The sequence below is a fragment of the Hibiscus syriacus genome, unplaced genomic scaffold (genome assembly GCF_006381635.1).
Source record: "Hibiscus syriacus cultivar Baekdansim isolate YM2019G1 unplaced genomic scaffold, ASM638163v2 tig00116975_pilon, whole genome shotgun sequence".
NCBI classification, from domain to species: domain Eukaryota; kingdom Viridiplantae; phylum Streptophyta; class Magnoliopsida; order Malvales; family Malvaceae; genus Hibiscus; species Hibiscus syriacus.
The window spans coordinates 1,664,680-1,677,954 of record NW_024063499.1 but is presented as its reverse complement, the minus strand read 5'-3'; the positions used below and the strand labels follow the sequence as shown (position 1 = coordinate 1,677,954).

Below are 13,275 nucleotides of genomic sequence, written 5' to 3'. Positions count from 1 at the left end.
CAAATTAAGAATGTTTTATATGTGAATGGATTAAAGCATAATCTATTGAGTATTAGTCAATTATGCGATAAAGGATTCAATGTCTTATTTGAAATTAATGATTGTAAAGTCATTGACATTGCATCTAATCGGATTATGCTTGTTGGTCATAGAATAGGAAACATTTACATGGTGCATTTAGATTCTATTGATATGGCTAATTTATGCCTAGTTGCTAAGGATGAGCATGATAGTTGGTTATGGCATAGGAGACTAGGTCATGCTAGTATGAGTGTTTTGCAACGGTTAATTCAAGGAGACTTAGTAAGAGGGTTGCCTAAGCTTAAATTTGATAATGATAAAATCTGTGATGCTTGTGCTAAAGGAAAACAAAAACGAGTTTCTTTTAAATCTATTAATGATGTATCAACTAGTAGAGTATTACAATTGATCCATTTAGATCTTTTTGGGCCAACTAGAACTACTAGCTTGGGAGGAAAACAATATGCATTTGTCTTGGTAGATGACTATTCTAGATACACTTGGTTTCTATTCTTAAGTACTAAAGATGAAGCATTAGAAAATTTCATCACATTTTCAAAAATAATCCAAAATGAAAAAGGTTACTCTATCACTAGTGTTAGAAGTGATCATGGAACTGAATTTGAAAATCTTGGATTTATTGAGTTTTGTAATTCTAATGGTATTAGCCATAATTTTTCAGCACCTAGAACCCCTCAACAAAATGGAGTTGTTGAGAGGAAAAATCGAACTTTAGAAGAAATGGCTAGAACCATGCTTTGTGAAAATAATTTGCCAAAATATTTTTGGACGAAAGCCACAAATACCGCTTGTTATGTTGTAAATCGAGTAATGATTAGGCCAATTTTAAAGAAAACTCCATATGAAATTCTCAAAAATAAAAAGCCTAACATTAGTTATTTTCATCCTTTTGGATGTAAATGTTTTGTTTTAAACAACGGTAAAGAAAATCTTGGCAAATTTGATGCTAAAAGTGATGAAGGAATTTTTCTGGGTTATTCCTTAAATTCTAAAGCTTATCGTGTATTTAATAAAAGAACTTTAGTTGTAGAAGAGTCTATACATGTTGTTTTCGATGATAATCCCCTTCCAAGGAAGGATTCTTCTGTTAATGATGATGTAGGTATTGTACAAGCAAATAACGTTAGACATGACGTTGGAGAATCATCATCAAAGGAAGAAACAAAAGATGAAGAAACTCATGATCCCCTCGAGAATCCAACCATTGAAGAAAGGGAAGTATCTTTTCCAAGAGAGTACAACTATGTCAAGGATGGTGAAATTATAGGTGATCCATCAAAAGGGGTAACTACTCGATCTTCTCTTAGAAATATCTGTAATTATGTTGCATTTATTTCATGCATAGAGCCTAAGAACATCAAAGAAGCATTAAAAGATGAACATTGGATTATGGCTATGCAAGAAGAATTAAATCAATTTGAGAGAAGTAAAGTATGGACATTAGTTGAAAGGCCTAGTAATAAATCTACTATAGGTACTAGATGGGTTTTTAGAAATAAACTTGATGAAAGTGGTAATATAGTGAGGAACAAGGCTAGACTTGTTGCTCAAGGCTATACTCAAGAAGAAGGCATAGACTATGATGAAACATACGCTCCCGTAGCTAGGATGGAAGCAATTAGAATGTTATTGGCATTTGCATGTTTCAATGAATTTAAATTATATCAAATGGATGTTAAAAGTGCATTTTTAAATGGTTTTATAAAAGAAGAAGTGTACGTGGAACAACCTCCAGGTTTTGAAGATTCAAATTTTCCGGATCATGTTTTAAAATTGACAAAAGCTCTTTATGGTTTAAAACAAGCTCCTAGAGTTTGGTATGAAAGATTGTCAAATTTTTTAATTGAAAAAGATTTTTTAAAAGGAAAGGTTGACACTACATTGTTTTTAAAGAGAAAAGGTAAAGATTTATTAGTAGTTCAAATTTATGTTGATGATATAATATTTGGTTCTACTAATGATGTTCTTTGCCAAGAATTTTCTAAGCTAATGCAAAGTGAGTTTGAGATGAGCATGATGGGGGAGCTCTCATTTTTCTTGGGACTCCAAATCAAGCAAAGAAAAGATGGCATCTTCATTAATCAAGCTAAGTACGTCAAAGATATGCTCAAGAAGTTTGGACTGGAAAATGGGAAACCTCATAACACTCCAATGAGCTCTTCAACAAAGCTTGACTTAGATGAAGGAGGTAAATGTGTAGATGTTAAATTATATAGGTTAATGATTTGCTCTTTGCTTTATCTAACTGCAAGTAGACCGGACATTATGTTTAGTGTTTGTTTATGTGCTAGATTTCAATCATGTCTTAAGGAATCTCATTTACTAGCTGTTAAGAGAATCTTTAGATACCTTAAGGACACTCCTAGTTTAGGACTTTGGTATCCTAGAGACTCTAGCTTTAGCTTGCATGCCTTTTCTGATGCGGATTATGGAGGATGCAAATTAGATAGGAAAAGCACCTCCGGTACTTGTCAATTCCTTGGAAATATGTTGATTTCTTGGTTTTCAAAGAAACAAAATTGTGTTGCATTATCTACCACTGAAGCGGAATACATTTCAGCCGGTAGTTGCTGTGCACAAGTTTTATGGATGAAACAACAACTTTTTGATTATGGAATTGAAGTAGGTACCATTCCTATCAAGTGTGACAATACTAGTGCTATTTGTCTCACTAAAAATCCCATCCAACACTCTAGAACTAAGCACATTGAAATAAGACATCACTTCATTAGAGACCATGTCACTAAGGAAGATGTAGTTCTAGAATTTGTTGATACTTTGCACCAATTAGCGGATATCTTTACAAAACCCTTAGACAAGGAAAGATTTTGGACACTTAGGAGAGAATTAGGTTTGACCAACCTATCTTCACTTAGTGTTTAAAATAATTTTAGCACTTTTAATAAATCTTGAAAAATGCTTATAATAATAATTTTTGATTGCATTCTTGCTATTAGTTAGGGGGAGTTTGTGATTCTTAGTGAAAAATTAATTTTATGTTCAAAAATCGATTAAAGATTAATTTAATTGTTTGAACATAATTAATTTTTGATATATGAGTTGCCAATACCACTAGAAAAGATTAATTTAGCATTTTGTGCTTAAAAAAATCGGATTTTAGCATTTTGTTGCAGAGGGAATCGATCCCCCCATGAGGGAACTGATTCCCCCTTTAAAGGGGAACTGATTCCCCCCCACAGGGGAATCGATACCCCCTGGGGTTCTGTTCAAATCGGACAGAACCTTCAAAACACCCAAAACCCTCCTTTGTTTTTTCTCTTCCGCCGTTTCCTCTCAACTCTTCTCAAATCTCCCTTTTTGCCTCAAATCAACGATATCAATCGGAAATCACTTCAAATATCATCTCCTAAACTTGCAATCATCATTAAAATCGTGCAAACAACATCTAAATCCCCTCAATCTTCATCTTTCAAGGTAAATTTTTCTAAACTCTCTATTTCATTATTTTTGAACATAGGATTAGTTTCAATTAGTTCTAGGTTGAAATAGTGATCGGGCATTGATTATTTAGGGATTAGAAACTAGATGTTACAACTAATTTCATCAAAAACACAAGAATTTTTCAAAATTTTTTAAATTTTCGAAAAAAAAAATGTTATTTTTCAAATTATTGTGTTTTGATTAAATTATGTTGTTGTTATGAAAAACTATACATATATTGTTTCTCAAAACCATATTTTTCAAAAGTTTTTCAAAAACTTTGCCCATTAGGATTGATTTAGAGAATCTTGAAATATTGATGACTCATTTGAGTTTTGGGATTAATTGAATTGCATACATTTGTTTTAAAATTACAGGTTATTCTATCTATTCCGATTTCCTTCACCATGTCAAATCTTAAACGTCCTAGGTCTTCATCTAGTCGTTCTAGTCGTCAACCAAATCCTCCTCCTATTCCTCAAAATCCTATTCCAAATCTTGATCCTAACTTGACTATCCAAAATTCTTGTTTCAATCAACCGGGTCCTAAAGATTATCGTTATTGGTTTTACCAATATTTTGACTCGTATAAGATTAGGGAAGAACGTATCCCATCTCTTCAAACTATGGTTGATACTAACTTTAAATATCTCCCTATCTTGCACGAATGGAAATTTGATAAACTTTTCGAACTTGAACCCATTGTCTATCATCAACTTGTTCGTATCTTCTACTGTAATGCCGTTTGTATCAAAAATCGTGACAAAACCAAAACCATAGGAGTGCGTTCCTACCTCCTAGGTCAATATTTCTATCTTGATCCGGATTACATAGCCAATGCCTTAGGCTTGGACAATGAAGGTTTATCAAACGAAAAACAAGTTTTAGGCTCTCGCTATAAACGAAATGATAATGCAAGTGTTTTAGATCTCCATGAGCGTTTCTTTCATCTCATGATCACTTGGTGGTTTCGACCATCCGGGGGGTCGATATTCAACTCTTAGAGCTTTAGATCTTTGGTGGTTGCACTGTTTTGAAAACAATATAAAAAATAAACCTCTCCGAGATTATCTTTGCTAAAATTGTTGAAACCGTTAACCTAGTGCCAAATAAGAAACTCTGTTCTTCACTAGTTTACGGTTGTATCCTTAGTAATCTCTTTTCTAAAGCTGAACTCCGAGTTGGTCTAGATGCCTCATTTCCTCTTAAGAAACAAATCAATCTTCTTTCTTTAACAAGAGCGGGATGGGTCAAAAATAAGGAAACCGGTGCATGGGTTCGATCTTCTACTCCGGGAGCTAGTTCTTCACAAGCTCCACCCGAAGCTGACGAAGATCCCGAGTTTGAACAATTAATGAGGGATATTGATGAAGCTGAAGAAGAACCTGAACAACCCGAGGAGCATGCACAACAATCGACTCAAATGCCTCCATATTTTCAATCCTTTATGGAGACATTTGATTTCCGTTATGCTACAATGGATTCGCGCTTTTCCTCTATAGAGTCTCATTTATCCACAATGGGAGCTCAACAATTAGAGATTCTTCAGGAGATGCGTGCAAACAATGAAGCAACCAATGCTCGTATTAATGAACTAACTCATGAAATGGCTGCTATGCGAGCCCGTTTTCCTCCTACCGATCCGGATGCTTGATTTTGTGTTTAGCTTTACAACTTTGAACAAAATGAATATTGTTTCAACATTTTGAATTGTTTGATTTTGTGGATTGTTGGATTTTGGATTTATGAATAGTGTGAACTTATATGTTTTATTCATTTTTGCATCATCATTAGCAATATGACCAATTTTGCCATATCACATTATTTATGAATATTGATTTATGAAACTAATGGCTAACCTCTCTTTTGATTGTGATCTTAGCAGCTTAAGCTTATAATTAATAAATCAATTGGCTAAATGATTTCAAAACCTTGTTTTACAATGTCTTTTTGATTTAACAAAAAGGGGGAGAAGAATAGGTGTTAAATGATTTACATAATAAATTGAAGAAGTGTTAAAGTAAGGGGGAGTAATTTCAAAACTTGATTTCAAAAATCTTAAAATTACTAAAATGTTTTGTTATATCAAAAAGGGGGAGATTGTTGAAACATTTTGATATTTCGATATAACAAATTAAGTTAAATGGATTTTAAGATTTTCCAAATGATTTTCTAAGTATATTCGATATAACTATTCGAATATCAAAACATTACTCCAAATATTTCAAAAATCATTTTTAATCCTTACTTAAGTGTAAAATTAAGTTTTAATCATAAAACAATTTCAAAATAATCTTACAAAGTATTTCGAACCAATTCAAAGCCAAAAATTACAGATTGCTCAGAGGGAACCGATTCCCCCCATAGGAGGAACCGATTCCCCCTAAATGGTTTTGGCCCCGAGATTTCCAGAATGCTCGGAGGGAACCGATTCCCCCATAGGAGGAACCGATTCCCCCTAAACAGTTTTGCTCCGAGAATTCCAGTATGCTCGGAGGGAACCGATCCCCCCCCAAGGGGGTACCGATTCCCCCCTTGTACAACGGTCGAAATATTTGAATTTTACACTTAGGAACCGATTCCCTTCAAAGGGGAACCGATTCCCCCCACGCTCCAAGCTGTTTTATTAAATGTTTTCACACTAAAACGGCTATAATATCTTCTCTAATCATCCCCAACGTTCAGAAGTGATCCAAGGTGTATTTAAGCAAGCTTAGAAGCCATTGATCAAAAACAAGAAACATCAAGCAACTAGAATCAAGAGAGAATCAAAGAGAAAGCATCAAACCTCAAGTTTGAGCATTTCAAGCCTATTTTCATTCAATATTCATTTTGCTTTCAAGAACACTTTTTTGTGCTCAATTGTATTCATCTTTGAGTGTTCTTTTCTTTGTTCTAGAATTGTGCAAACATCTTACCTTGTGAGGTTTTCTTGTAAGTTTGCAAATTTGTAATCTTCTCTTTGGGAAAAAGAGTGTTCTCAAGAGTTGGGGTATACTCTTGAGGGAATTGTAAGGTTATCTCTTTGGCCTCAAAAGAAAGAACAAATTAGTGAATTTGTTGGAAAATCCTTAGTGTGGATAGCTAAGGTAGTGGACGTAGACTTTATTTGAGAAAGTCGAACCACTTTAAATCGCTGTGCAATTACTTTCAATTTTCTGCAAAAGCTTCCACAAAAATTTTAATTGCCAATTCACCCCCCTCTTGGCCGATTTCGTCAATCGATTAACTCAACAATAGTGATGATAACTAATTATAGATTGACAAGATTATTGGATGACAACGAATCATGTGGACTAATCAATAGTTATTGTAGATCGTCAACGAAGAGAATCAGGAAGAAATACATTTGTTGCGAAATTTGAAGAAAGCCCTAAACATGGTAATGGGAAATCAGGAGTCAAAGGGATCGTTGATGATCTGAACAAGGAACCTTCGAACTATATGAGACCATAGTTGCAAAAAATGTTGAGTTACTGAATCTTGAGGGTGCCCTTGGCCAGTACTATGCTGAAATTGAAGCTAAGGTAAGAAAATGTTTTTGGTATTGTGTGCATAGACTTTCTCAAAAGCGGTGAATGAATAAACGGGACTCGGTTCTTAATGCTTATATTATTCTGTTACAGGAACATTTGTTTCTGGCAAGAGAAGAATCAGCTGGACTTACAGGAGCATTTTGTTTAAGCATTACCTATGAATCCAACTACTACTCTATCAACATTTTCCAGAAACTCAGTGCTGCCGAAATGGCCTTTTCTTCTTCCTTCCTTTTTTTTTTCTCTTTGAAGGAAAATAAAAAACAATGATAAACGGCATACGTAATCCACTTTCAATAACTTCTCAAAAAAGTTTCTTTTGGATTGGTCCTCATTCAAATTTTCTTATTAGTTTATAGATTGTTGCAGTTTCTTTATGTCATCATGACAACAACATTCATGGAGTTGAACTTTAAGATAAGGGCATTTAAAGTTTTGTAAATATAATGACAGCCACATTAAATTTCCATTGATCATCTTTAAATACAATTATGTTTGAGATTTCTATGTTTATTTTCGTCCTTAAATCAATCAACCCCACCAAATGCCCAATTAAGACATTTTTTTTCTTCTGTGAGAATAATTAGGGACCCAATGACAGCCGAATAACTAAAAACACACTTTATTTAGACCCATACCTCTCGACCCTTTCATCAATCCACTCCCTCATATCCTTCAAAACAAAATCAGCATTCTCATCCGGCTCCCCTTGAATCAACGAATGATACATCCCATCATAAAGTCTCAAGGTTTTGTCAGCACTCGATGCCTTCTCATACAACAATTGGGAAGATGTTGGGCATGTTACACCATCACTTGTCCCATGAACCGTCAAAAATGGCGCCTTCACCTTTGAGAAATTGTCCTGGATGTACTGGCAGACCCTAGCCAGCTCTCTCATGGTTCCAACCCTAGGTGGTCCGGTGTATCTTCTCGGATTCGATGCTATGATCTTAAGCTTTTCTGGGTCTTTGATTGCTTTCCCAACCATCTTGTTGTCTGGCATCGTCGCCCACGTATCAGCTAATCCGAAGAGCAGACCGTACATGAATAACCGGACCTTACTCGGTTTCATATTCTCGGGCATCACAAAGAGTGGTGCCGAGAATATTAGACCGGTCCAAGTTTCGGGCTCTGATTGGAAGTACATCAGCATCGTTGCTGCTCCTCCCATGGATTCACCGAAGAGGAATGCAGGTAAGTCTTTGTATTCGTCACTGTTGCGGACATGTTTGAAGAATGATAAGGACGTGGCTGCAACTTTCTCCATGTCACCTACATCAAGAATCAGCAGCTCAATCAAGTAATTCATCTTCAAAACATCCAACCAATTACCAATAACATAGACCAAAGTTCCAATGGCGAATGAATCAAAAGTTGATCAAAATAAAAAGTTACTTTGTTTTCTGGAAACGTGGTACTACATATTGAACGGTTGTCACAACAAAACTGAGCTTATGGAAGTTATCTTTAATTTTCTCAAGATCACTTCTTCTCTTTCAATTCACAACTTTTTTTTATTATTCTTATAAATAATTACTCACTCCATAACTCTGTTAAATGTTTATCTATGTTTTTTTGTTCAATTCAACCCTTTTTTAATTCTTATATTATGAATAAAAGAATATTTTAATGTGTGTTGTTCGGATTTTTAGGTGTTTATATCCAGACATTAAGGAATATCTTGCGAAAACCTCAGATTTAGCTGCTAATTCCTTAATAAAATAAGAATTAGTAATGGAAAGTACCTAAGTAGCAACGGAGACCGTCGGATCTGCCATGTCCCAGGAGATCGGCGGCGAAAACAGCGTAACCCCAAGTGGAAAACTTGATGCAAATCTTCTGGAAGAGCCAACCTGTATCGGAGCCATAGCCGTGGCTCATGTAGACGGAGGCCTTCACTTTTTTATCCAAAGGCAGGACGCTCTGCGTGAAGAGTTTCCCGTTGGGCGTCTCGAAGTAAAACTTGGTGTTGCGAACGCCCTGCGACGTGTAATACTCTTCCTCCGGCAAATCTCCCCAGAAATTTGCTGCCATTTACACCCAAACTCCTTCCTTCCTTACTTTGGTTGCTGAAGAAGGAGATGATGGTTTAATTATTTATTGGTTTTGAGGAAAGAAGACAGTGGAGTCCACGCCTCACCAACCAAGTTTGTTGTGCGGGAGTGGGTAAGGGTTGGTGGACTGACTATTATGTGGGCTCCATGTTGTGGTTGGTGTGGAAATTGACCCTTTAGGTTTTGTACAAAACCAAGTAAAGTACGTAATTGCCCCTGACGGCGAGCAAAGCGACTGAAATCGCGGCAGCGCTTAGATTTTCAATTTGTGTTTGGGGAAGACCAAACACGAATAGAGGAGAAAGAAGAGAGAGATTGTTGGGAAATGACAGCGCCGGACGAAGGTGGCTAGGGTTCTGTGTTGGCAGAGAAAAAGAGTTTTTTTTAGCGGCGAGGCAGAAGAATGTAATAAAAAAATAGGGAACCTAAGTCAACTGTCAGTAAAATTTGAGTACCACTAATTTTTTAAAAATTACAAAATAATTTTCTAACAAAGCAGTCACTCAATAATTAATACCCATTAACTATGGGGATAGTCTAAATGTACCAAGTGTTTTACTAAACATACCAATTCTTTTAATAAAATAATAAAAAAGGCTTTGTCAGCATTTGGACAGCAACCCACCTTTTTCTATGTTTCACGTGCGCTGAACTCAACGTACCCAACCGCCTCCCATTCATTCCAACCGGATCTTGTACAGTATATATTTTCATAAATTAAATATTATAAAACATTATTACAGATAATTTTTAGCTCTATTTTTTATTCATTATATCGGATTTCAATCTTTAATTCTAATTAAAGAAATCAATATTATTTATAACATTGATAATTTAAATTAGGATAAGTTGTACGTTGTATACCACTATATATTATTAAAGCGACATATTAAAATATATTATTAACTAAAATGTTCTTATTAAGTAAATAATAAATTATACGTGTAGTATTTACGCTGTTATTTAATTATACATACATGTATAAAAAATAAATATTAAAACATTCATTGATAAATATCAAATTATTTTAAAAGTTTCGATGTTTGAATAGTTTTATATTTATATTGTAAATTATTTACGTAATTGCCCACGACTCCCTTGGTAGGTAGTAAGCAGACTTCTTTGTCGGCTACGATTTATCGAGCGATTGATATCAGCGGTCGGGATGGACATGGGTCGGATAAGGTGGTCCAACCAAACCTGAACTTTGTCCTTAAAAAATCTGACACGATCCGAACCCAATTTTTTTTAAAAAAAAGCCCGACCCGATAGTTTGAATTAAATTTGTCCAAATATGATTTGAATCAAACATCAATCTAGTTTTAATCTGGTAATTAAATTAAATCAATGAATATTTGATTTTTATTATTATATTTTTTTAGTAAAATGATAGTGAAATGATAGTAAAATGATAAACAAAGTCAGCAACAAAACGCCACGTGTAGTCTAGTAGGGCCTGGGAAAATAAAACTGAAAAAGGGTTAGTCCACTAATTGTTGTTTTTTACATGACTAACTTTTTTATTATTTTTTCGGTAGGTTTAGTAGTACCCTTAACTATGTAACAAAAGTATGACGTGGCAGTGAAGAAGCTGATTTGGCACCCTTTAACTGATTTCTTTAACTTTTTAAAGTTCAACAAAACCAAATGCAAAAACAAAAAAGTAGTGTTAGAGACACACGAGACTGGAGTTGTTTTCGATTTGATCATGCGAATATGAAAAAATCCATCGACACTTGTCAATCCTGGTTTAAATTATCATGGATATCTACAAACAAAAAAACTCATTGTGAAAATAATATCACTGAAATGACACAGAAGGCTTCTTTCTAAATCATCAGTCATCACAAAAACTAGGATTTAGATATTGTGTTTTATAGGCCTTAAGTTACCACTAGTATTAGAAAAATTACAAGCACACTTGAGTAGTTAAACCGCTTTTTCCAGTATATCTTGACTTAAGATTAGTTCTATTGTCATGAGAATTTTTGGTTGCACAATATTTTTTTTAGGTGTAGTTCGCAAATGACAAAAGGAAGCAAAGATCAACGTAGAAGTGCTTTCCGGCAAATGAGGTTAACCCCATACTCATTGTCCTCATATCGTCAAGGGATCTCTCTGGATTTGTACCATAAAAATGTTATAAGAAAGATTGGGAAGTGTATGGAATGCCCTCACGACAATATTCTTCTCTGTTCATCTCATGACAAGGGTTGTCTTGTGCAAAACTCAAACTGCACTGACCAGTACAATAAGTTGTACACTAAATTAGTCACTGCCAATCATGAAGAATCTTTGCATAGTTCCATCGATAATCCACTGATACCAGATATCGGTAGTAGCATCAATCTTTCCCTTTTCTAGTCGATAATCACACTCTCCTCCCCCTTCAAAGGTTGGAAGAACTCTAAGAATTAGACAATCCAAAAACAGAGAACCCAAATTTCTTCTAGAAATATACTGAAGATATACGGGCCAACCTCCTCTTTCACAGTGCATCAAAACCACATTCTGCTGCCCTTCCAATGACAACCAGCTTGATCTATGGAAATGATGAATCATTTCAAGGGGACATCCCTCATGCTGTCGTGGATAATCCGTAACAGTCCTGAAATAAAATATCTGAAATTAAAAACCATGAATGAAGCATCAGGAAAGTAGTCTTGTAGCTGCGCCACAATGCCACTCATATACACTCTTTACTCATTTTCTCCCAATACATCCGCACAGAAGCAACAGGCAAACACTGCCCAACACGAAAATAGAATCAAATCAATTGTAAAGTTCATTACAAATGCTCACAAAGAGGGAATTTATATACTTTCCTAAAAAGGAGAAAAACAAATATTCTTCAGAACAAAAATATATATGGGAATGGTGGAAAAAACATCTATAATACGAGTGATGGCGTATCAGTTTCTGAGCTCCGTGTCATTTTGTTACAAAGTTCAAAAGCAAATCAATTCAGTCATTCTACTTTGAAATAACTAAGCCGAATGCCGCCCTATTTCAGTGTATCTTCAGTCAGACACATATAATGTACGTACCAGGTGTTTATTGATGCTTTAAGGGTACGTTTGGTTCACAGAATGTAAGATTACCAGTAGGAATAAAAGATTACCAGGGAATAAGATTACTGGGAATGTTGTATTTTATATTTGGTTGGTTTAGCAGGAATGTAAGATTATCGTGTTTGGTTAAAGGAATAAAAGATTATTGGAATGTATATTTGACCAAATTGTCCTTATTATATATTTGTATAATATTACAAATTGTAAAATATTTATATATTTTCTTTAAAAAATTAAATTCATAATATTTATATAATTTTTTTTACAAAATTTAAAATATAAAAAAGGTTTAATGAAAGGGTAAAAAAAATTTTAACCCCTGAACTTCATATAAAATTTTAATTAGATTTTTTTTTTGTAAATCTAAAATAATTTAAGGATAAATTTGTAATTTAACCATCGTAGAATTTTTATTATTCAATGACAAAAGAATGATATTTTTGAAAAAAAATAAAAATTTAAGGGCATTTTAGTCCAAAACACCGGTAATGTTACAATACCTAAGGGAAGGGAGGTAATGATATTCCCGGTAATATACCCCAAAAAATTTACTATTAATAATAAAACATTACTGGGAATGAGATTCCCGACCAATCAACACATGGGAATGTGGGATTCCCATCCCATGGGAATCCCACAATCCTTAAACCAAACACCCCCTAAGGGTATAGAATGCTAGCTGTTCTAATGTGCTTTATTCATTTTTATGTATTACATCCTGATTTTACACGTCAAACATAATATTATCATAAGAAGGAAGGAAATCGCCAGAGAAATTCAGAATCTGCTTGAGAAAGCAGGCTTTGTTATGAAGCCCAAAGATACCGATTTGAATGATATAAAATCGTAAGGCCCCGGGCGTTCTGTCTATGCAGTTCACTCAAGCTGTCCCACCCTCATTATTGGTTATCTGTCATTGGTTAATATCGAGTGCATTAATATGTCTGTTTTTATTTTATATTTATCGATATGTATATACATATATTACCTATGTTTATGTTACACCCATCATTTGATTGCACTAGTTTCTCGTCCAAACTGGATCCAGTTGACTACTCTAGCTTGCCATCAGCATTGCGCCTCATGAGTTTTCTGTTGCAGAGGTGAGTTACAATTTCTTTTGCGTCC

The 13,275-nt window shown here is 34.6% G+C and overlaps 1 protein-coding gene across 1 annotated transcript; it reads right to left on the bottom strand.

The window, feature by feature from the left end:
• Positions 1 to 7,482: 7,482 nt before the first annotated feature.
• Positions 7,483 to 9,084, bottom strand: LOC120192467 (caffeoylshikimate esterase-like). The gene is made up of 2 exons (XM_039195242.1): positions 8,768 to 9,084; positions 7,483 to 8,294 (listed from the first exon to the last, which is right to left on the bottom strand). Exons 1-2 carry the CDS (start codon positions 9,054 to 9,056, stop codon positions 7,642 to 7,644), a joined length of 942 nt encoding a protein of 313 aa, XP_039051173.1. The 5' UTR covers positions 9,057 to 9,084; the 3' UTR covers positions 7,483 to 7,641.
• Between the last annotated feature and the right edge of the window lie 4,191 nt (positions 9,085 to 13,275).